General features: G+C 40.3%; 2 protein-coding genes across 2 annotated transcripts; both read right to left on the bottom strand.

Moving 5' to 3' along the window:
- Positions 1–1,221: 1,221 nt before the first annotated feature.
- Positions 1,222–3,198, bottom strand: LOC112560550 (sushi repeat-containing protein SRPX2-like). Its single transcript, XM_025232469.1, has 4 exons — positions 3,005–3,198; positions 2,393–2,575; positions 1,726–1,965; positions 1,222–1,466 (listed from the first exon to the last, which is right to left on the bottom strand). Exons 1-4 carry the CDS (start codon positions 3,060–3,062, stop codon positions 1,222–1,224), a joined length of 726 nt encoding a protein of 241 aa, XP_025088254.1. The 5' UTR covers positions 3,063–3,198.
- Positions 3,199–3,958: 760 nt separating this feature from the next.
- Positions 3,959–24,124, bottom strand: LOC112563121 (CUB and sushi domain-containing protein 1-like). Its single transcript, XM_025236875.1, has 20 exons — positions 23,646–24,124; positions 14,296–14,359; positions 13,833–13,914; positions 12,271–12,386; positions 11,879–12,034; positions 11,355–11,451; positions 10,785–10,918; positions 9,779–9,983; positions 9,303–9,454; positions 8,924–9,101; positions 8,391–8,572; positions 7,923–8,088; positions 7,457–7,648; positions 6,919–7,095; positions 6,489–6,686; positions 6,148–6,327; positions 5,642–5,761; positions 5,277–5,477; positions 4,583–4,762; positions 3,959–4,140 (listed from the first exon to the last, which is right to left on the bottom strand). The coding sequence occupies exons 7-20, from the start codon at positions 10,881–10,883 to the stop codon at positions 3,980–3,982; spliced, it is 2,391 nt and encodes a 796-aa protein (XP_025092660.1). The 5' UTR covers positions 10,884–10,918; positions 11,355–11,451; positions 11,879–12,034; positions 12,271–12,386; positions 13,833–13,914; positions 14,296–14,359; positions 23,646–24,124; the 3' UTR covers positions 3,959–3,979.
- Positions 24,125–25,513: the final 1,389 nt, after the last annotated feature.

The raw sequence follows: 25,513 nt of genomic DNA, 5'->3' as shown, positions 1-25,513 counted from the left end.
AGAGGCACCGATAAGAAAACTGATGCATAAGGCGTTTTGATATCTCAAGATTTCTAGGAGATATAAAAAATCAGACATGGTACCCCCCGACTCAGTGTGAATGTGGCAATTAAATATTTAGAAAATATTTAGAAAAATGTTAATTTTATCAAAAGTAATGTTTATACCATATTGTCCAATGCATCACTTTGTAGCTTATGCATTTCTAAACAAAATTGCAAAATGTTACTGCTGTAGCACAAGCCAATCTTGAGAAATATGTTTTTATAGTTTAGGACTGGATGTCAAAAACGACAAAAAGAGAAATTCAAGCTTAAAGATTTAAAATAAATATATCTTGTATCAGATCATTTTTGAAAAATATATTTCAGTGTTTATATGCTACATTTGACATCCTACTATATAATTAAAGTCTATTCTAGTATGCCACGACTATACTTTTCACCCTATCAGCTTTTGGAAACAATTAGTTTGTGTTCCTTTCTTTGTTTTCAGTGTCAGTGTTAGAAAAAAAATGCCTTATGATCTGCTTGCCTAAAGTAGATTAAGCAGTGTTTTACTTATATTCCATGCAAACTCATTTATTTCAATGGTCTGTTGTTCATTGTCACAATATTGATAAGAGGTTGACATTTTTCATCACCACATAACCTAACTTATTGAAAATTCCACCAGGTACCTGATACTTAAGCATCTGTTTAGTTTTCATTTCTAAGTAATAGGGAACAAATAGTTATAGAAAACAAATGTTTATCGGAAAACTTATATAATTTCTTTTGTCACTAAAACAGGATGAGGAAAAAGATCCAGAAATGTTTAATATAATCGTAAAATACGTGTACTTATTGTGTGAAAAAGGCCGGGGAGGAAGGGTGCAAGGAATGAATGAAAGCATTTATGGATTCACTAAATAAAATTGTCGGTATATCGCAGTTCTCCGTTTTATTATTATAATAAAAACTTTGTAAAGCAAGTAATAGTGTTTAGTGTGTATGTTTGATGTTTGTGTATGTTGCTACAGCCAGCTGGCTACAGCTAACTTGTTATAACATCACACTTTTAAAAGTAGCCAAAAGAAGCTGGCTACATTTTAAAAGTAGCCCAAAGTAGCTGGCTACTTTTTGGAAAATTGTAGCTGTAGTGTAGCCGGCTACATTTTGATAAAAAGTAGCTGTAGCCTAGCCGGCTACAAATTAAAAGTAGCTTGCCCATCCCTGGTCATCACTCACGTTTGATGTCCACCATGAAGGCACACTGTCGCTCAAATCCATAGCCGTCGATAGTGGTCACGTGATAAGGGGCAACTCCCACTGTTGTAGGCCCCACCTGCACCATCCTGTCGGGATAGAAGGTCAGGTTAGCCCCGGTGATGTTACCCGCTGTCTGAAGCTCTACAGTGTAGGATGTGCTACTATTGACGTTAAACTGCAGGTAGTCTGGACATGTCAAGTCAGGAGAGACGGTATCTGGAAAATATCAAAATATATATTTAAATCACTATTATTACTTTTGTACATTTTTTTTTGCATTATAAAGTAGGGAAAAAATACACATAACCGAAAAGAAATTTATGATGGAAATACTTGGAAGGGTTTGAAAATGTCGGCAATATCAATGAAGTGAGAAATATTTCAACTCGTACAGAAAATTCTCTCAGTGCAGAAGAGAAGAGAATGCAGGTGAAGACAGGAAAGCACAATTACGAGAGGAGAATAGACTTCATACCCCTGACGATGATGACCACTTGGCGGGTGGCGGTGTTGCCTGTGACGTCACTAGCCGTGAAGTTGACGTTGAAGGTCTTTGATAGCGGCATGTCCAGCCGGAAGCCGGGAGGAGAGACCTTGATGGGGAGCACGAGCCCCGAGTTGTCGGTTGCGTACGGCATGGGGAATGCAGCGGAGGTATACATGTTACGGTAGATAACCCCACACGGACAGTTCGAGAAGACCGGTGGCTCAGTGTCTGTGTGGACCACCCATTTGTAAATGAGAAATGAAATTATCCACAGATAATAAAAGCTCCTGATAATTTTGCTCTGTTAAATTTTATGTTTTACGTTCCTTTATTTTGCGTAGTATCTTGCAATTAAGCTGACTACAGTTTTAGGGAAATGAACTATGTGTCAGTGTGTGTGTGCGCGTGCGTATGTGCATGTTTAACAAATCAGTCTCAGGGAAAAATAAGATACTCAGAATCATGTAAATTTTCCTTTAGTTTACTTAAGGTGAGAACTATTGTAATGAAAGTTCCTCCATCTACACAGAAGACTAGAAAACAGTATTCATTTTCCAAACGGTCTGCAGCAATAGCACCAACTACCGTCATCTAGCGTCGATCACACCACACATCATAGTCACAACAAAAGTTCCACAACTAGATGTTTTCTTACCCACGCAGACGGGTGTAGAGCCATTCCATTTCGTCTGACCGTTTTCATACACACAGGTGCGCGTTTGTGGGCTTGCAACGTAGCCAGGACGTAGACAGGTGTAGGTCACCATTCCGTTGACGTCAAAACTTGCTGACGTCATGTTCATGCCACCTGGAGTTCCTGGATCTGTGCACCTTTGACCTGAGAGCACAAATCACGTGACACTCAGGAACACAATGACATGTTGCTCTTGTTAGTGAGAGATTCGCGCAGCTGTAAAAGACTAAATAAATCACTTAAGACTTTGTTTGCAATCAGGAAACATTTACAAAGCAAGCTTTCTAAATATTTAATTTTCAGAGTTCTTTTCTTGCAGTAGAGTCTTAATTCTGTTTCCTTATACACCATACATCATTTTCTGGCGACATCACCGCATCTGCATTGATTTACGATATTATCCAGACTCTTATCAACGATTGCTTTGCTTTCGGTATTTCGTATTTGCAATCTATTTAGCTGTTCAGCTGCAAACCATCGCTGATCCAAAAAAAAAAAAAAAATAAAATAAATAAAATTGCAAAGTCTAATTTCATCTTTGGGCACAGAAATTAGACAGAAATGCAGTCCAACCTTCGCAGTACAGGGTTCCGAAACCCCAGCGGCCATCTTCCCCACATCTGACCGTCATGTTCTTCAAGGTAGACGTGCCAGTCACTACTAAGCCCGGCCCACACGAGAACTCGAAAGTGTCTCCGAGACCAGAAGACGTGGACACGGTGTCGGAGCCACCTGTCACCACCAAACTCGGGCTGCCACAGTCGATCACTGGGAGGTAAAAAAGATATTTAATTCACGGGACCATGTCCGGAAAAAGTCTGTATACCAGAGTGTATTTGCCATCTTCATTATTTCATTACTCATCCAAAATACTCTTAAAAGGTGTTGTAAGAGAAAACTATAATAATAATAATATGCATTCAAACGAAAACTTAATTTTGATATTTGTCGATGATAACGAATCCATTTTTGCAGACTTAAATGTTTACCACTTTTTTAAATTTGTGGGGAATCCCTTTGATTTATCTGTACAGATCTTACAGCGATATTGTTAGTATAAGAAACTTCAAATAATCACATATTACATTAACATTTCAACCAATATTTGTTGGCTATGATGAGTTGACTATAGGCAGTCCTCGGGTTACGTCAGCCCCGAGTTACAATGTTTCGTGGTCAATACCCATCTCCCATTTGATGTATAAAACATTGTTTCCCATATCAGAAAAATTCACATTTCGGCCACTTTAATTAGTTCGTAGAAATTACTATCAATCCGTGTTTGTTTTGATAGATCTTCAACTGAAATATTCTATGATTGCATTCAAAGGACAGATTTTTCACTGCCTCAAAATATCTGTTCAAAAAGATGCTTAAATCGTTTTCGCTGAATACATTTGTTCACCTATCGTTTTCAAGTTTATGATTTTTTTTTTACTGATGGCAAATAAAGGCATGTTTGCTTCATCAGTTTTTGGATGTTGGAGGCATAACTATTCATCAAGAATTCGTGTTTACCTGGGCAGTTGGGACTGTCCCCCTGTAGCGTCATGTTGTCGGTGAGGGATCGTAGGCACAGTAGAGGGTCTTGTTGTACTCAGGGCCAACCTGAGACCTGACTAGTGTCACCTTGTCTCCAATAACCGTTTGATTTTGAGGAATCACAGCCGACACAATACCAGTGGGTGACAGTGCAGCACAGTACCTGGCTACAAACAGCGAGAGAAGCAGCATTGGTGATAGAGATGTCACTTTGCTACAGGTAGTGTGTGTGTGTGTGCTAGTGATCAGTGATGTATATAACATATGTGTGTCTGTGTGTGTGCGTGTGTGTGTGAGAGAGAGTGTATGGTATTGTTGGGTCAGAAAATATAAAACAAGAAAAGGATTGTATACAAGTGGATAAAAGTGCAGACATGCACAGATGTGAGTTCACTTTGATAACAATTTTCCAATGTTTATGCCCGTATTACATATTTGATCAGAGCTATATATTGTATTTGGTTTACACAGATAAAAACATCTATAAAACTCATAGATGGATTAACTTCTTTATATACTAATGATCCTCATTTATAGCATGATTGCTTAACACACCAACGACAGTCATTTAAAGCATGATTGAGTTAGCAAGTGCATTAGGATGCTTACGATTGCAGGTGGGAGGTGAAGCTGACCACTGGCCGTTACACTGACATCTCACCACAGCAGAACCTGTCAAGTTGTAGCCCCGGTCACACCTGTACCCAGCAGTCTCGTTATAGACGTACGACGTCGAGGCACTTAGAAGTGTTCCGTGTGGAATGCTGGATAGGCTCGGACAGGTAATGGCTAAATATACAGAAACTTACTTGAAACAACATAATAGCCTTATACACAAATCTTAGCTCAGATCAGCGCAATCCAAGATACCATGAAATGGATCAGGAGGTTATCTATGATAATCTTTAAGATCATTTATGTAATAAGGATGTATCTTCCTAATTAACGTTAATTAAAAAAGTGATACTCAACATAACGAACGCTTCTTTTAAATTAACCGAAAGATTCAAAAGAGACAATGTTGCGATCATTACAATTAGACAAAGCTGCTACATTAAAGAAGGTTCTGCATAAGTCTTCCTGTTTGAACGACCTCTCAGGAAAGCTCAATTGGAAATACAAAACATTTACGAAATGGAAACCACACGTCCTGTTGGCGAAAAGTCAAAAACATTTTTACCTGGACCACTTCGATAGGATCAAGCAGCAGAAGTTGGCATCATGTTTCAAGAGTAACAACCAAGTGTATATCACACAACAGGTTACAAACATGAAAAAGGAAGAAAGGAAGCGACACACGTACGGACACAGGTGTGGTTGATGTAGTAGACATCGCCCTGTCGCAGGCCATCCTCAGAGAGTGGAATGTACTTGCCAGTCGTACTGTTCTGTGTATACATCGTGTAGCCTGAGTTACACCCACACGTGAAGCCGCCGCTGGTGTTGTTACAGTAGCCGTTAGTGACGTCACAACCGCTTGTGTTGTTAGCACACTCGTCGATATCTTCAAAAACAGAATTTGCAATACATCAGGACATGACATTCTCTCATCTAAAATTAGCATTCCAAGTTTTATAGCATTTCTCTTTTTTTAAAGTTCTCTCAGGTAGTATGGTAGTCTGCCTGTAAAAGCTACAATCAACGAGACAGTTGCCAGTGTTCACATACCTTCGCACTTTCCTGAAGTGAGTGTATAACCTTTTTCACACACGCAGGTAAAGTTGCCGTCAGTGTTGTGGCATGTCTGGTGGGCTTCGCAAGGTCTTGGAGTCTCGCATTCATTTTTATCTGAAAAATACGTTGTTAACATTAACAAGAGACTTTTCCCAAATAGCCTAAATATAAAATGATTGAAATCGTGCTTTTAAAGCTCTTCCACCCAAATGTTTCTAGACTAGTCGAGTAATCATTATAATTTTGGTCTAGCTATTGTTTTAAATTGTTTTTTTTTTTTTGTTTACACCACCCTTTGATTTTGATGTACCAACACATTGCAATGTCTTTTACCCTGCATCTCACATTTAGACTGCGTGCCTGTGTTCTTTCTGTTGTTCACAAAAATCAAATCAAATGTCTGACAAGGAAATACAGATACAGGTGTCGACTAATGGACCAACGAAGAACACAGTGAAGAATGGAGAAAATAGTTTCTAAGAAAGGAAGATCCTGCTCACCTTGACAAACATTTCTCGGCACATCAAACATTCCGCTACTCGTGCAGGTACTCTCAAATCTGTCTGTACCGTTGTTAGTGTATCCAGGGTTACAGGTGATATTTATAGACTCTCCAAGCTCAACAGGACTCTGTGTCGATAGTGTGGCTCTGTCTACTTCAGGCACAGGACATTTGATGGCTGGAGCAAATGTTTTTATTCGCAATGGTAATAATAATTATAGCAGGCTTTTCTTCACTAAAGGACGAGTAGTTAATTTTTATGACATTTGTTCCATGTGTCCACTAAGCACAAATAATTATTTTCCAAATATTAAATATTAAATCCATTTTTAACCCCACCTTGACAAACAGGAGGTGACATAGACCAGACCGCTGAATAGCACTGCGAGTACATAGAACCAATGAGGTCATAGCCTGGGTGACAGGTGTACATGACGATGGCACCAAAATACTGCCTGTCGGCGCTAGAGCTGGAGTTCGCATTGATCAAAGTCAGATTCCCATTGACAATAGTCGGCGGAGGTGGACAGGTGGCAGCTGTGTGTACAGAAATAAATGCAAGGTAAGCCAGTGCCTGTCCTGATTCACGCACATATGACAATCTGGTACATAAAACTGTTCCTAGAAGACTCCTTGGGCTTACAATGCTATGATATACAACGAAAAATTAATTTTGTAATTTTAGTCAACATTTTTCTAGGCTATGATATCTTTAACATTCTAATAAGCTTCACACTTAAAGAGAAAGTGTTGTTTTTGCTGAACTTACATTGACATTCAGGCGGGGTTGTCCATTGACCATTCTCTTGACAAGTGGAGGTCGATGAGCCATTCAGACGAAATCCTTGGAAACACCTGTACTCAACAGTAGCTCCATACCGAGCACTACCAGAACCCCTGGATATCTCTCCATTAGCGATAGACTGAGGAACGCCACAATAGGTTTCTGAAAAAAATCGCGTTGACATCTGATAACATGAAATAAAACCCTTGGCCATGCCTTATGCTGAAAAAAAGATACTGTTTATGTGGAAAATAATTCCTTGAAAATGATCTATAGAAATTCAAACTGTTTATAAAATATGCAAAATATTACTTAATTTAATTTAGTTGCCAATGAAGACTGGAAAGAAACTCAATACAGGTATGTCAAAACTTAATTAATTCTTTTACTTGTTACAATTATTTTGGTGACGATCATATGCTACCCTACTCGTAATCCTTACAATTTGTCTTCAGATTATAACAGCCAACAGGAACTCTTGCATAAAGTACATTCAAGGGAGCTAATGCAGATTGCAACTCACGCCGACAGGTTGGCATCCGCGGCTTGTCCCAGTTGCCGTCCTGGCTGCAGGTCAGGCTGACCATGGTGCTGTTGACGAACTCTTCTTGGGCGAAGGAGTAGCCTTGGTTACAAGAGATGCTGACAAAGGTGAATGCGTGGCTGAGGGGTGTAGACAGGATCATGTTGGTCGTGTCGGCCACAGCTGGGCAGTCTGACCAAAAACATTATGAGAACAGAACTGTGTATGTGGGGGTCATGGTGGTGTTGGTGGTCTGTGTTTATAGACTGATTTGATAGTATTAGAGGACACACCTACATCGTGTTTACCGTATCTCTCTGGAAATATTTTCAGTTTTGCCAGAAAAAGACGATAACAATTGACATAAATTTCAGATGATTTCCAAAAACAAATTCTTGATTGAAACGTGGTCATATGGGTGCGGTTAGGGCCATCAATTGTAAACATAAATGACAAGAAATCTCACCACGACTAAAGTTCAGCGCGAAGTAGCCATCGGACTGCGCAAGGCTGGAAGTGAATTGAATGACAAACACAGACCCCGAGTACAGATGCTGAGGTAGTTGACTGGACATCGTGTACCGACTGTTAGTGTACATTTGGTTTGACACACTGTCAGTAACATTGTACACCTGAACACACAAAATACAGTTATGAAAACTGATTATTTGACAAAAACTAAAAACATTGTAAACGAGTGTGTGTGTGTGTGCATGTTCATGTAGGTATGTATTTATACGCGCTGTGTGAGATAGTTTATCATATTTTCTGCCTTTACGTGAAGAGAAGTATGTCCAGGAGAATGTCAGAAACAAGTAACATTCACCATTTCATTACATCTTGTATCTTGTTATATAACTGATCTCAACAGAAGATCTCTATCTTCCAGCTCGAGAACAATAATAAGAGAACAGAGAAAACAGACACAACATACCGTTATTTCATCCTTATCGTCAGCCATCTTGAAAGACACAAACGAGATCATGAAGCCTCTCGGATGGTCATTTGGTGCTCGGATAGTGTATGTACAGGTGAGAGATGAAGGGTAGGGGCCAGTGGGTGTAGGTCCAGGAGACTCAATCACACCAGAAGTAAGTGTGAGATCCGGCAAACATCCTGAATAATAAGTAGTTGGTCACTTTTCTCAGAAAGTCAGTCGCAAGTGTCCTACCCATCCATTAGCCTACTTATCACTTTTATTATCCCAATCCGTATAACGTGTTAAAAAAGAGTGATATCTAGACACTTCCAATCCAATATATATATTAAAGTGAAACCAAAGCACACCAGAATGTTCTTGCTGATTTTCTCTTCACTTCATTCTCTATTGCTTTCATTGCTCCAAAAGCATGGTAAGCACAGTTTCTATGATACCTATAGATTAGCCTGGAGTGTAATGATTAGTTTATTAAAATAAAATGTTTTGCATCTGCAATTCAAAACATAAAAATAAAATATCATGGGTACCCCGCTTGACTCTGGCGCGGAAAGCACGGGTGTTGTTGCCCTTAGAAGAGATGTGGAAGGTGAAGCTGCTGCCCAGTGAGACGAAGACCAATGGCGAGGAATTGGAAGACGAGACTATACTAGACAGCTCTTGTGGATTGTACACAAAGTCATCGACCATCAGCTGGTTATCCATTATCTAAAGCAGAAAAGTGGAGAATATAAGATCGGCAAAATAGTACTGGTGAGTTTGAGCAAAACTTCCGTCGATACAGAAATTAAATTGCAAGTAAACATTTTTTTAATGACAGAAATTACGAACTTGATTGAAACTTTGCGTATAAAGCAGACACCTGGTTGAACTTGTATTTATTCAAAATGACCGTCTATTGAGTCTCACCTCCATGGTAATATGGGATCCGTCGGTCGTGTTCACGGTGAACTGGCGGAAGTAGACAGAAGGGCGCTGAGAATTGTTATAGTGAGGTGACGTCACTTCTGTCCAACTGTCTGTAGCCTCCACCATTATTTCCTCGGACGACAATTCAGGTTCTACAGAAAGTTTAAAGTATAAATAAATGCAGGTGTGGTGAGAGTTTTAGTTAAACTCTAAAAACTATAAATAATGTTTCAAGAGTAGACTGGAACTTACGTGTAACATTAGTATAAAATTTGGTACTGAACTAAGAGTAGAATACAACTCTTTAAAAGAATGTGTATGACACTGTGTCTCCGTATTGTTTCTTAAGCAAGGAAATGGCTGAATCGCACGTTTTTATTTGTTAATGAAGTCACAACAAAACATATTAATCAAAACTTACAAATGAGTTGCCATGGTTTCCTTAATCGTGGCTTTCTATAATCAGTAGGAATTACCTGTTTGCCAAGTAGCTGTAAACCCTGTTCCTTCAACAGAATTATCCGAGATCAGTCTGATTATGATGAAGTTGTCATCGCCATAAACAATTCGATCTCTTAGACTTCCGGTGAACAAAGCCTTCTGGGTGCTGGTCTCTATCGTTGGACCTCCGCTCCAGACTTCTATGTAGTCGGCGTCGCTCTCGAGGTCCACAGTGTGAAACTGAAAACAGAGAACGAGTGACTTGAGGGCACAGACCATCTCACTGACATCAGCTTCCTCAGAACTGTCTTGTCCCTCTAACCATGCAGACCTCGCCTGATTGACTGATGATTATTGAGCTTCGCAAGTGAAATTTCCTATTTTGTTTAGTTTGCAGTTTATTTGGCATCTGAAAAATAATACTGAGTCTGATCCTAGTCTGTAGGGGAGGGAAAAAGTTTAAGTTTCGTCCGCTAACTCTCTCGATGACTTGCTTATCTCATTGATCTGTCACTCATTTGTCATGATAGATTGATAGCTGTGTAGTTGAAGAACCAGGTTATATTTGAAAACACGTTTATATATATATATGTGTGTGTGTGTATCTAATGTGTATGTAAGGTGTGTCAGAAGGAGACAGCCTGGGATTCAGGTAAGAGACGTCTACACACTAACAATAAGGCGAAGGACTACTAAATTGTTTTATAGCGATACCTGTTTGCTGTGCTCAAGGAAATCTTATCTCAGGAGGGATCTTCTTCATATTATCTAGTCGTTATATCAAGTACGACTATAACACAAAAACAGTAAACCTTTTAACCCAATCCTTCTGAGAATAAAGAAAACGACGCAAGCATTTAAATTAACAGTCTGTTCAGTGTCACTACTACAGACCTTTGAAATGTTTTTGAGTCATCCTGTTAATGACAGTACCTCTATCGTCTTATGATTGACAGAAAGTGTTTGTTGTCACTTAAATTTATATAAAACATTTGAAAATTGTTTCTGCAACAAGAAGTGTTGATAAGTGTATAGTCTTACTGTTATGGAGAGAGTTTGTCCAACGTCTCCTTCAATGACCCACGTGCACGGCCTGTTGGCTTCATACGTCACGTTCAGACTTCCGCTTGGTTCCTGCATGTAGCTGGAGCATGGCGCCAGTTGGGGCTTTGATTCTTTAAGAGAAAATGTTATCAGTAATTATTTATCCATGTTGGTTTCTTTTTTTATATGACGGACAGCGTGACTCTTGCCACTGAGGAGATGAGGCACACACGTCACACAAGGGAAACAACTCTATCGATGATAGCTTTTCCTAACACAATTGTATAACGGCGCTTACACCAAAGTAAAAATAAACATCTAAGCCGGTACAAACAATTTTCTGATGTTTACTTGTACATTAAAGTCGGAAAGAGACAAACACCGGCACGAGCATGCCCAATACAAAGACATCCCCGAGCACAATTCGAATATAGGTTTTAGTTGAGAAGAGCGCTGTAAACATTCATAGCTAATGATATCACCGGATTTATTCTGTCACACAAATCTGTTCTCAGTTTATGATAATAAGCCACGCTGCCATGGTAGGTCATAAAGGAGGTTACTCACCACAATTCGCTTCATCAGACTGATCGGGACAGTCATACACCCCGTCACACTCCAGGCCTCGTTCAGACACTGGGACCCGTCCGGCAGCGAAATGTGCCTGGAAAAAACACCCAGTGGCTTCATCATTGGATATATTTATATGTTTATCACAATCTGGATGATCACGATCTGGTGGACATGACAACTTACACACAAATTGACAAACAGAAAAATGAAAGTATTTCCGACTAAAATGTTCACCGCCAGAGATGCCTGTCTGCAATTGCATGTGTACACATGCACAATTTCATATAAATAAACGCAGTCAACCCGATACCCATTCTTGAATATAATTACGTTCAAATCAAGGAACAAACCGAGAGGTAAGTCATACAGACAAACACATTAAATATTAAAATATCGACGCATGATTGAATACTTCACTGAGTGTAATGATGCAACTATATATGTGTATCTTTGTATTCAGCGCTGCTGACACACAGGAGAGGAAGATTAATTAACGGGAAAAGTAAAAGTGAGTTCACCTTCTAAGCATGCAGGAAGCTTGCAGACAAAAGGTAGTCTCGTGTCGGGGTCTGTCGTACTCCACCGTCCATTGGACGCACGTGAGGACACGTAAGTAGAGTTGAGGTCTGCAGGCTGCATGATGTCCCACAGCCCACCACACACACATTGTTCGTCTGTACAGGTTAACAGAGATAATTAGGAATAGGACAACTGTTAGAATGAATCTTTTTTGTCAAAAATATTTCGCAAAAATGTACCCCACCCTCCAAACTCCCAGTGCAGTGAATTCACATTTCCTCTGTTCCTTTTCGTTAAAATCTAGATTTTAAGAACGATAGTAAGATACAAAGTCATTTCATGTTAAACATGTTTTTCTGGTGAATATTTGACAAGAAGATTCAATAATCACCAAGCATAATGTTCCCGATCCAGAAAGTGTCGATTGATGGGCTTGTCTGGCGAACCAGCTTGCTGACACTCAGTGATTCCACCTCGTCTTCTAGGATCACAAGGTTGGCTCCATACCTGACAAACATCAAGAAAAACATTCAGGGGTAAGCCATTACTACAATGAACTTTTTTTTCGTCTAATGCATTTGATATTTGCCCATCTTCTATTAAAAATGATCGCTAGAAACATGTTCTTTGAAGCCGATCCATATTTATCTTTAAATAAACTTTAAAAAACTTACGACATCTGCTGCCAGAACAAGTAATCATATAATAAAATAAAATTCTTTACTATCGAGTTTTATTTAAATTGAGTCGTTTGCTCAAACTGCTGCAGTCGTTATGGAGCACGAAACACAACATAGACCAGCATTTGGTGAATTAAGTCTAGTCGAATTTTGAAAGAATTTAAGTATATATACTAGGGAAGATGTCAGTTCAGCATGAAAAGACATCAATCGCAACATAGCAAGTATCTCTATATATATAACTAAATATATGCACTTATTGTATACATGTATATTGGTTTGCATGTCTGGTCAGATTAAAAGACTTTAACAGCAACCCATTAGGTTGTCGGAAAAGTCATGACGTATTTTCCTGTATTTTTTAAGGGCATTTATTTACATAAAGAAGAAAGATCAATCAACGATATATTGCCCGTTTTGTTCAATATCTTTTTTCCATTTTTTTCGCTCTAATAGCTTTTAGCGAGTGATCAAATTAGTGTGGTCTCACACTGTCGTGACGGATCACGACTCCTGTACGACTAACGAGCGCTGGACGTTTCTGGATGATAGATTTGTTTAAACTGTCAAATTACGGACAGTCCACAATCAAATTAATTGTTTGGTTCCTTGGTAGGACCTCACTTAAAAGCCCACCACACTGAGAGTAAAACCTTCCTCTGAGGAATCTCAACTTTCGATACAGTTTGAAGCGAATCATCATGTCGGGACCACGACCGTTTGAGCGTAAATTGTTGTAAACAACACTTTTTTTCCTTACCGGTTATAAGGCTTCAAAAGGAGAATTATTTTCTTCACGCTTAATGAGCATATAGCAGACTTTCATACACACCGTCAACGAAACCGAGTTTACGAGGAAGCCAGATATCGAGCCTGCTTACCTATCCCAGCTTATTCAGGTGGTCGCAAACACTTGAATGATGAATGTTCGATGTTTGTGCAATCTCTCGTGTCATGTTCTTAGGGTTTGACTCAATCAATTATTCAGACGCCATCAATCTCAGTGAGCCTCCAAAACCGAGAAGAATTCTTGAGATCGAAATTGACTAGCAGGGAACTTCGTGAACCATCGTTGGCACTGAAGTTTTTGTAGAACATTGTGTCCCTAAACATTATGTAACTGTTCATAAGCTTGACGCGCGTTCTTCCCTTTGGAGATGTACGTAAAATACAGTAAAATATGGAGGAAATTGTAAAAACGCTTCGTGACGTTTCCGACAACCCAATATAACTAACTGTTTCGGGGAATTACATCACATTAGTGTTGCCATACTTTTTGCACGTCTCCTGCGCAGACATGAAGTCTCTACGCGTGGGCGTTATGAGGTAACAGTTTGGCGCCTGTATGGTCCAGCCTGTAAAACAAGTTTCATGCATCTTCACTTTGAGTAATAATATTTTTTCATTTAGTATCCAATCTGTAAACTGTGGTTATTACTTAAGAAAGAGATACTCAAATATGTTCATGAAAGGAAGTATTCTCCATCAAAGCAAAAATGTTATTTACGAATGTATTACACTGACACACAAAAATAAATTAAATGCAAAATAGGATCGAAAACATGTAGTCACAGGACGGCAACATAGCAGAGACATGAAAGTAGCATCAAAATAGTGACGGTCAATACGTTTGTGTGCCTCCCATAAATGGCAATTAATCAAAATCCTTAATAAAATTAGGAACATCACAAGAAGCAAGTTATTAAGCGATCGTACAAAGTGAGATTACTAGTTACCGTCAGGGCACGTGAAGGTAAGGTCGCCCATGTTCTGAGTGACAGGAATCACGCTGTCCGGCATCTAAAATAAGATCCAACATGAATAAATATTAATTACTGGTGACATTTCCTCGTAAAGACTGAGGACAGAAGCCATGAAATATTTAGCTGTCGTAATACATTACTATCTTAACAGTGTTTCGAGAAATTAATTAATGCTTATTTTTGCTGTTCTTTGGGAGGCTCGGTTAAAAGGGAAGACGCATATAGAGAGACTGGACAAAGATATCTGAGACTCAAGAAGTAGAAATGTTAACAGTAAGCACCAGACGGTGATGACAACGGAAACTCTGATGATAAAAGATTGGGGTGTCTTTTTGTGTATTTGCCTGCGTGCTTTGGTTTGACGGAATGCACATGCATCATGTGTTTTGAGTCCTTTCGTGTTTATTTGTGTGCGCGTGGTTGTTCGTGCATGCAGACAGTTAGCCAGTCATTCGCTGACCAGGAAAGTTTAGCCCATGTGTGTAACTTTCTTCCTTCCTTCTGTCTGTGTGTTGAAGCTGCATCATGTCTTTCAAAAACGTGTGCAAGCTGTGCTTTTAGTCGACTACAATGCGAGGTCTAGTTACCTCGCGGAAGCCTCAACAAAACATTCCATTAACCTGGGGCGAGGCCAGAGGATGGGTGGCGGTTGTAAAGCACCGAGAGCTGCGACACACAGTGACGTCACTGTGCTTTAATCCTGTCTGACATTGTGACATGTAGCATCAAGCCCGTTACTACCCGTGAATTATGCTGTAATTATTCATATATTTAGATACTGGAACGCATGTGTATGTATCTATTGATGTGTGCATATTTTAGTATGTCTGTGTGACTGTGTGTGTATGTCTCTCTGTGTATTAATGTGTGCAAGTTTGTGTGTAAATGTGTGCTAATGTGTGTACATGTGTGTGTGTGACTGTGTATTAATGCAAGTGTATAAATGTGTGTTAATGTGTGGAAGTTGTGACTGAATATGCATGTGTGCGTACATGTGTACATGACTACACATATGTTTTCTGATTATGCAAAATGTTGTATAGAATTCGCTGGATTCTTTTGGAAGCCGTTACTGCTGGGGTGAGGAGACAGCTCTCTAAATCCTTCTTCTGTACATGAGGTAGATGCTGCTCCTAAGAATTGTGCGGATTGGAATTCAAAATCGCACGTTGCCGCTTATACAAAAGACTGAGTAACCCCACACTCTCCCTTTCTCGCTCCCTCCTCTCTCCCCGTGTATGCGTGCATGGGTTCATGTATGTGCGTCTGTGTATTCATGTGTTAGAGATTGTTGGTGAATACACAATTTTGCACCAGCACAAAGCATGTGTCACGTGATCTTTAAAAGGAAGGCATCCTTTCAAAAGTAAGACATAACACATAGCTGCCGTGTTTTCCATAAAATATGACCGGGCCATAACACTTTTTGCTCCAAGAAGAGGTATTAGGGCTTATTTTCAGGGAGTGTCTTATTTTTTTATGAACAAAAATCTATATCCAAGTACAAAATCTGCATTTTATTTTAATACAGTCATGCTATCTTTTATGGAACATCTTTATAACTCGCATTTAGATATCAAGTATTTATGTATTAATATCATTGCTGCATAATTCAGTCCTGTGTTTCTACTGACGAATGAAATCCGTCCGTTGCCTGACAGTTTTAGGGCTTATATTTAGGGGTCGGGCGTATATAACAAGCATCCTGAAAAATTATTTTATGGCTTTTTTTCGGGGCACGGTAGTCCAAAACATCTTCAACGAAAGAAAGAAAGAAAAAAAAAAAAAACCCTACCCCGAAAACTCTTTAATTTGAAGGAACATCTGAGTAGTCTCAAAAAGTTCGTTTCTATTTTTCAATACTTTTTTGCTTAAAAAGCGTAAAAAGAAAATACTATTGAAAAAAATCGTGAAAACCTACACAGACATTGTAGATAGGTTTATTGTCAACAGTCTGTATAAAGACAATAAGATATCTACTAGCTATGAGGTTTGGGACAAATGACTTTCTTTAGTAAAGTCTCTACGCTGGACAAAATTCTGACATCAAGTAAACAATTTATTCAGAAAATGGTTGTATAATCTGTTTGGACCAGAATACTCAAATGACTTTGAAATTAGCAAATGTGATGTATGTACTGTTCATCGTCTGCTGTGAACACAAAACAAGAACAATGATCGGATTCACTATAACACCAGATGGACAGCGAAAGACATCAGAGAGTACAGCAATGAATGTGGCCACCATCCTAGTCTCTGGGCTGTTTAGTCCTTGAGTTGTGTACACGTGGGACACACAGTGACTGAAGTCAGAGACACAGAGCTATATACCTTAGTCTCCTGTAGCCTGTAGTGTAGGTTGACTTCTATACAGGGTGTACAATATTATCCATCACCGTCTAACCCACGTTAATTAAGCCCTTTGGAAGTAAGCTATTTTTAGGAATATCTTATCGGAATTTATATTGTCTTCCATTTTTAAAGTAGGCATTACATAGCTGCATCGTAATTATTTATTCCGTTACAGGTTTGTTGTGAGCCTGAGTTCGTACTAACAAGACGTCAGGGTTTCCAGCGTTAACTAAATAAAATAAACAACAAATTAGCATGGGAATGAACAGTAATGTTAAATTTCTTCTTTTTATTTTGCTCAGATAGCAATTACAAGTTTCGAGCCTAAAAACACAACCTCTTCGCTGTCACTATTTCGATAAGCCATCAAGCTGTGGTTTGTGTTCGACTTGACAAAGTCAGAGGACAGCAGTATCCCAGCACACATCAGAGGTCATTAAACGCGAGCTCTGAAGTTTACTGGGCTTTCATGAACAGGTAGATGACTTGTATAGATGTACGACTGGTGTACATATGTACATGACATCTTTGCACGCAAAGTAGCCGAGGAACAAATAATGACATCGTCGACCCTGCGAAGGTGCAAAAACGACCGTGGAAGGACATGACATCCACCCGAAACACGAGCCGCAGGTTAACCGGCGCCCTAGATTTGTTCGCACGGAATAGTTCTGTTTTATGTCTCCACCCTCACGAAAGGTAGCTCCCAGATAAGAGAGGGTTTTAATATTTTGCACCCCTACGACCCCGAAGTCATGGGTAACTAGCTACCTGTGGATCGATCACGTGATGCTCCCCACTCTAGAGAAGCAGATTACATTCGCTAATCAACTCTTGTAGAAGTGGTGTAGGATGGGCTATAGGATAGTTGAAGATACTTTGGGGTGCGTGGGCAAACTCTATGCAGACAGTGAAAGACATTCAAATTCTTTCGTTCTCCGTATCATTCTTTTAGGGGGAGGCTGTCCCCCTTGCCACATTTTCCCGGTTCCCACTCCACTGGCATGGGCATGCAGGCCCTTGTCTGGTCCTGATTTGTCTCTCTGGACTGGGATCACCTGTCCTTACCAAATATCTCACCTGTAAAGTGACGCCTGACATGAGAGAACACACTAGAATGTTCTTATCACGAAGGCACGATCGCGACACGGACAGGAAGACTCTCGTCATGCCTCAGTGAGCATGGATCCACTGCGGTGTGGTTTGACAGTTTGATAATCGCAAATACAGATTATGTAAAAATAAAACGTCTTGGGCTATTTTAAGACTTTACGAGAATTTCATATACATGAGAATTTTACACGTTCTTTTCCTGTCATTATATCAATTTCTTTATTGCTTTTGGTTTTTCTCTCTTTCTCTCACACACTTTCACGAGCGAAAAAAACGATTGATTAGAGAGAGAGAGGGGCAGGACAAAAATGTGTGTCCTTCCTTCTACAATGTATGTCAGGGGTTGGCCAGCAAATATGCGGCTTTTAGGAAAAGCTTTTTGTACAGCCAGATTATAACACGTGTGGGTTTCGGCATGTTCAGCAGTCTCATTTCAATATGTCGGTTAGCATTCAAACTTTTGAAAAGCGAGAAAGAACACGTGACATTCAGCTTTCACAAGTGCTACAATGCTAGCTTCAACCGTCGCAATATATGTTTTTTGATGAAAAGAAGTGAGGTGAAATGTTCAAAATGCTATTCAGTTCTGAATTGCCTGTGTACACCAACTGTAGTTACACCACCCTGATTATTTTTATAAACAAGGTCTAATTCTGGTCACGAGTAATACATTACCAATCAAACACAATAGTCCGTGACTTTATGTTAGTTTAACCGAAAGTGTTGATTCATGCCACAAGTATTGTGACAGGCATAATAAGGTGGCAGTGGGACAGGGTGGGGTCCAGACTGACACCAACCTGCGGCACCCGAGTCGCGAGAAAGGTATTTCCTGGAAAGCTTTTCTTCGCCTCCCAGAGGAGCTGTTGGGTAGGGCGTGATGGTATGTTTGAGCAATATAATTATACCTCTTATCAATCGCTGTTACGACAGTTTTCAAAAAGCTAGTCATGCGCTGAGGGTCTTTATTTATTCATATGCTAATTTTGTCGTCAGAGACCACGTGGTACACATCCTGGTTACACCCTTCCTATCTGGCGCTATCTTGAAACCGTCATTTGAGTTCTCTCTCTGGTTGCTGATAGCCAGCTCTGATATTTTTAGACCGACGTTTTCCACCCCATTAAATTGTGAGCTCATATAAGAATCTTAGAAAACTATAAAACTGTTTTTGAACTGCGCAGTGAAAGTATTGCATGTTGGTATTCTTCTATGCGGTGAGGTGAAACTGTCTTCAGTCTGTTAGTCACTCCGTTTGCCTATTTATTCATCTAATTTTGGGCACAAACTCTAAAGTGTATACTATAACCGTTGTTACAAAATAAAAGAGTACACGGGTGTAGGGTGGAGAAAGGCGTCGTCAAGGCAATCTGCGCGGTCACCTGCAGAAATTGCGACACAGGGGGAAGTAACTCTATGCAGCAAGTAGTTCTTGCTGGGCGTATATCAAAGTGTCGGCTACCCGGGTGTGATATTCCATAAATTTTCGCTAAGTAATAAACAGCTGTACCCGGAAACGGGAGCTATGGCGCAGAAAAATAACAAAACCCGCCTTTCTTCCAAAAACCCAATAAACTAAGTTTACACCTATACACCCACACGACAGCGAGAGCGCGCACACCTACACACAATGTGTGTGAACCTTTGTGCGAAGAATGACTGCAGGATGGGCAGAAAGATCGTAGAGACACCAGAAAAGACAGTGGCGTGAAGGATGACATCGACGGAGATATTTCTTGTGTAACTATTGCCATGCTTTGTATCTGTTTCAAAATTTCAATAAAGAACCCTTCAAAATCTTAACAGGGTAAAGCATTACATTAAAAAAAAAAAATTAAAAAAAAAATTAGTCAAAACAGACTCGTTCAACCACGAACTTATACGTCCGTGGTTTAACGACCAATGATTCCTTGATGAGACGTTCAATATCGTGGCTACAGGTCAAAGGTCAACACACGCGTCGTCAAAGGCAAACCGAAATGGCGAGGACTAGCTGTCGAACACGGAAGAAGACTTTGATGTTAAAACTTCAAGCTGCCTTCTCCTTCAGGAGACGTGATAAAAAAAAAAAAACAAAAAAAAAAAACCGTGACAGAACACTTCAAAAGGACTAGAAGCAAAGGTAGTACGTATTGCAGATGAATGGGAGCGGAGTGACAAGTGAAGTGGAGGGAGAGCTTGTGTGCGGAGTATGAGGCACCGAATGTTATTTTTGAATCAGGAAGAACTCTGACAAGCAAGGCAACGACAGGTAATAGAGGTTTACGCAACCGTTCTGCTCGACGCCGGGAAGTTGCTGCGATGAATGCACACAGCCATTGAAAGTCAGCGAGTGTGGCATTAGTTGTGCACAGCACCGACTATAGGGCGAAGTCAGTGAAGCGAATCACTGTAGGTCGTATCCGTCGCGAAAATCACTAAAAAATATAAAGACATCAGCCGTGCGAAACTGCTGTAAACAAACTGGAATCAGTGGCGCGCTGCCAGCCATGTAAACAACTCCATGTGCAGGGAGAACGAACAGCTTGTCCGAGATGAGATCTGAATCCAGGACGGCCAATCCTCCCCGAAAATAGAACGAGTGCTATCGATCACTCAGATCATTAATAATCGAGATAATGTGGGTCGGCTTCTCTCCCACTTCCTCCAATTTACTCGACTCAGAAATACAAGAACATTTGATTCAACTATTGCAGATAACTGAACAAACACTTGACCGGTTGTTGTCATTTTGAAGCTTGAAAACACCTATCATTATATTAGTTCCGTTACAATTAAAGCTTAATAAGGAAAAATAATTGTAATGACAAAGTCGAATCGTCACTGGACTTTATCCTGGTTCAAGTTCACGCGGCAATCTTTTCTCTTACTGACTCAGGATACTGGCACAACACAAAGTTTGCGTGTAGACCAGTGCCAGAATGATATCATGTATTTGACATGATTTAACAATTCATGTATTGCATAAAATATTATAAATAAAGTCTCCAGAAAATGATGAATAGATTAGACTTTCTTTATTGTCCAATGAAAGATTGTTTTCTTTTTTACTTAGTGAAACATCGCACTGCCTTTGCACAATGACATCTCGATCCTGGAAGTTCCATGATGAATTACTGTTTCACAAATAAATACTTCCTAATGACAACACACTACCTGTCATTACTAAAATGTTATATTTCATAGCTAATGATGATTATGACTCTCTGCATTACTGCAGTTACCTTCCTCTATATATCGTGAAAAAGGGTCAAGGGTCAGACTAGCTAAGGTGAACGCTTATTGATTAACAATGAGATTAAGACCATTAAAACCTCTGCTGTAAACATCGAGCAACATAGCTAAGGGTGTCCTCCCCAGGGTAATGACCTTTATTTGCATATCAATTGATCGAGAACATGAAACAGCTCAATACTTTAGTTGTTCAGTGCTGATGTCTTGCTTCTATTCCGGAGCACGAAAAGCAAACACACGATCAGCTTCAATGTCACACTGAAAGGCAATTGGGAAAAATATTTCTGTAAACATGTCTAACCTGCAGGAAAAGTTAAGATAGCTTACACCAGAAAACACATCCAGGGTAACTCACAAACAGGAATGCCAGACCACGTCTGTAACTAAATTATAGTCATGCACCGTCTTCCGGGTCTTTTTTTTTAATTTAAAATGAGATTGCTGCAGACGTGAAGCAGTTGTGTTGGTGAACCACTCGGCCGCCAGTAAGAACTCCTGGCATGCCCCCTTCACTTGGGAGGTTACAGGGCGTGTCCCACTGGTGACTGCTGTGGCCTAGCACGAAGCAAGGAGGGCACGAGTCGAGGACAACAGGGGGTGAGGTATGTGAGAGCTACCTACAGCCACGACCACTTCACAGGACAAAAAATGAGGCTTTTGTCGTGTTTTGCTTTTGTACAGGGAGAACAGAGGGACCCATCTGAATAGTTGGGCAGCAGTGACTAAATGTAAAGAAAGAAAGGAGAGAAAGAAAGAAAGAATAGTAGCAGAATCAGTATAAGAAGAAAGAGTAAGAGAAAGAGGTCTGGTATATCAGATGGATGAACATTTTGACGAATTAACATCAGGTGGTGTGGGGGCATAGGATAAAACCCAAGAGAAAAAGGTACAAAGGATAAAAATGCCAACATTTTGCAGAGCCTAACAGGTAGGAAGAGTTTGGCAACAGACGCGTTACAAAACGACAATAGCAGGGTACAATAGACAAAAAAACAAAAACAAAACAAAACAAAAAAAAAAACCCAACAAAAAAACAAAAACAAAATTAAAACACCATAGCCTTAACAAAGCCAGCTTGCAATTAATTTAATGACTTAAAAAAGAGGGAGGCCTACATAAAATGTTTGGTCTGCGTAAGAACAAGCTCCGTCTGATTAATCCTGGATTTCACAGTCTCCTGACAATGGTGTTGCTTCAACAAGAATGTAGTCACACATAAAGTCAGGGTTAGCGCACGCACCATTTATTCCTCCCAAATAGAAAATGTAATTCTGTAGCTAAACGCTGACAAATGCCCAAAGCCTGGCTCTCTGCCGATTACCAGACATAAACACAGTTTTGTTTGCGGGAAACAAAAGTCTTTTGTTGTTTCTTCGATATTGTTTGCATCGGCCATGAGAATCAATCAATGAAGTTGCGCCTGTAACCAGAAACTGCGTGATTTCGACCGAGCCATTCAGCAGTGAAGCGAACTTGCTGGGTGGGTGTATGGGTGGATGTCTGGGTGAGTGAGCCAGTGGGATGTAAATGGGTGGGTGAGTGAGATAATGCCAGAACAAAAGTCGAGACCAGCAGAACTCCAGTGCAACCAAAACCAAAGCATAGCGATGAAGAGAAGAGTTTGGATGGTGATGAACGTATCCATCAGAGTATTGCCAAGAATTGAAAGGGAATAGGACAACGAATAGCACTGGTTGGGGGGTTGAGTTGTTGTTTTTGTGACACAGGATTAGGATGAACAGCGTTCTCTAGACGAGGTCCAGTCCAGGGCAGTCGATTCTCTCCATAGGAAGGTCTGATGCACTCCAGACTAGATAAGATGCTTTCCGGAAAACAGCCATGACTGCTGCATGGTGGGAATTATTTTAAACAAGGAACATTCTTGCATTCTACAGGTGTGAAGTAAACTGATGACAAAATCAGTATTTCTTGAAGTAATTAACCCCTTTCTTATTGTCAAAATAAGACCATCTACCTCTTTAGCGAGTTGCTTAAGTTAAGAGTCTTCAATTCTCTCTGCTTTGAAAAATAAAAGGCGATCTTCAGGTCAGCCATTAGGCAAACATCAAAAAAGCACATGTGCAGTTCTCGGGTGTCGTGTGGGTACCAAGTGCTGACGACACCAAGGGTCATCACCTCGGTGTCGAGTCACACGAACCTGCATGAACGTGTAGATAGAAGAACTATGACACTACTACCAGCAGTAGTAGACTGGTAGTTAATGAGACAGAACTGCTGGTGTAGCTTGTGTCATAGTCTTTACCGGGTCAGTCGAGAAAGAAAAATCTTTATTGATATGGAAGGCTATTTTTTTTAAACTACAGAGAGGCAAAGAGTATCGCAGATATATTTACAGAGGGTTTCTCCAATACAATAATACATTTCCTTCAACAAAAATTAAGGAAATGAATTAAAAGAATATTAAAAAGTCTTCATTTAAGTCCCACAACGACACACATAATTTTCCTGCGAGTGAGCGATATTAATAGACAAAATGAAATAAAATGAATCTGAAAATTCGGTAAAATCATAACGCCTGCGTCTTCAAAATATCCAACACTCAATAGCATTTTTCGTGCTAGCTGTTAAGATACTGCATAATCCAAAGTTAATGGATCACCTACCATTAACAGGAGCACCCCGATCACAGACAGCACCCTCGCCACCATCTTCTGCAGCAGAGTCCTTCTCTCCGACAACCGGACTCAGCAGTTAGTTACTCCAACACCAATAATTGCAAGAAAATCCGGGATCATAAGGTTTGAACAAGGTATAGCTCCTCGACGAATCTTGAAAGCACCCGGATGAATTTCCGACACGTATGTCAGCGCCCAGCAGCAGGTGTGACTCGTCACGATGCGACAGAAGCAAGAACACCGTCGCACTCGCTGCCTGCTGCTAACAAAGTGCGTGTAGCTACGGGTGGCTCTGCTGTGTGTCGTGTATGCTGGGTAGGGAAGGGGTGGACACGGTGGTTTTGACGTAAGGTGTGCCGCACCCGACTGTGTTTGTGCTGAGCGCGAGAGAGACTTGGTGATCCGCATGGCGACCACGCCCGGTCAGAGGTCAGCAAAGACGCGACCATCACACGAGAAATGCCGATGCCACGTGAAGGTTTGTAGGCCTCGGACAGTTGCGCCAATGGACCATGAATTTGCTCCTCAGATTCTTGTCAAAGGTTTCAGCGGTCACCGATATGACAGAATTGCACACAACTGTACATATTGTTAGTTATACAAAACTACACACATGCACGCACACTCATACGGCAGACGAGCAGAGCGTCCATACACAGGGCAAAGTGTGCAGAGAGAGAGAGAGACAAAAAGGATATAGAACTTTGAAACCACAAACGAAGAAAGAGTAGGAGAGAATATGCACGAGAGAGCGAAACAGAGAACAAATATAAATTCTAAGCACCAAGATGTCTGAATATTCAGGGAAGTTTACCAACGTGAAAACGAGAGAAAATAGATAACTGCCGTTTGACAATGATATGCGCGTGTGTGTGTTATTGAAACCTGTTGGGGAATATCTGTTCCAGTGAGGAATGACTGCGCTGTAAAGATCGACAGCTTGTAAAGATCGACGATGACCTCCTCTTCTGAAGATGTTGCGGACGTTTCGGCCAAGCAAAGATATGATTTAAAACATGAAAGCAATAACTTTATTTTCCACGTAGCTCATCACGAAATCCGACCATTGTTACAGCCTTCCGACCTGTCTCACCCGACCTTCTTCCACCCGCTAGTGAGTAATATACTGCTCGACTAACCTCACAAGATCACGCTTTACCTGGGGACCGTGGTTGCTGTCGAGCTCAGAAAATTGTCATAGCCCAAGATGGCGAAAAAGCGCGTTGTCTGGGCCATAAAAATTCCTTTAGCAAGCAATGTCTTTCTTAAAATTTAAGACATCTTCCACCCCTGGCCTGATGTCTTGTTTAGCCGAGACAGTTGCACAAACGGCCCTTCCCACGCTGGGTCGTGTTGTCGGCAAGTGGGAGGAGACATGATCTTCAGCAATCGAGTCAATCCGTTTGGAATGTATGATAGTTTTTACTTTCGTTGAGCTAACATAATTCAATAATATAAATAAATATAATAATATTCACTTTTCGTGTTATAGTTATCCAAAGATTAATTGTTAGGATGAGGACAAACTGGAAATACATTTTGTTTATCTGTGCTCACTTCTTCTAATAGTACGAGTATTTATATATCCCTCCAGTCTTCACTTCCGCCTCCCACCCCTGCTTTTTTTGTTTTCTTTTTCTCCTTCTTTAAACTTGTCACCGTTCCAAGTCATGGGTGATTGCAAAGAGGCAACGACAGAACGCACTTCTCATTGGTTAATTATACGGTTGCCGAGCAAACCGTCAGAGGATCCCATATAGAATATACTTACACCGATGAGCTCGACCTTTGTAAAGATCGCGACTTGACCAAGACTGTCAACAAGAAGGTCCCCTGAAGACGAAAACTTGAGAGGG

The sequence above is a fragment of the Pomacea canaliculata genome, linkage group LG1, assembly GCF_003073045.1.
Source record: "Pomacea canaliculata isolate SZHN2017 linkage group LG1, ASM307304v1, whole genome shotgun sequence".
Taxonomy (NCBI): Eukaryota; Metazoa; Mollusca; class Gastropoda; order Architaenioglossa; family Ampullariidae; genus Pomacea; species Pomacea canaliculata.
Note: the sequence above shows the minus strand (reverse complement) of the source record. Positions and strands in the feature narration are given on the sequence as shown.

Coding starts and splice junctions, on each gene's coding strand:
- LOC112560550 (XM_025232469.1), bottom strand. CDS start 3,062: ATGACGGTCAGATGTGGGGAAGATGGCCGCTGGGGTTTCGGAACCCTG. Junction 2,576..3,004: donor CGGAACCCTGTACTGCGAAG/GTTGGACTGCAT, acceptor TTGTGCTCTCAG/GTCAAAGGTGCACAGATCCA. Junction 1,467..1,725: donor AGTGGTCATCATCGTCAGGG/GTATGAAGTCTA, acceptor GATATTTTCCAG/ATACCGTCTCTCCTGACTTG.
- LOC112563121 (XM_025236875.1), bottom strand. CDS start 10,883: ATGCAGGAACCAAGCGGAAGTCTGAACGTGACGTATGAAGCCAACAGG. Junction 9,455..9,778: donor TACAGCTACTTGGCAAACAG/GTAATTCCTACT, acceptor AACTTTCTGTAG/AACCTGAATTGTCGTCCGAG. Junction 9,102..9,302: donor GATCCCATATTACCATGGAG/GTGAGACTCAAT, acceptor TTTCTGCTTTAG/ATAATGGATAACCAGCTGAT.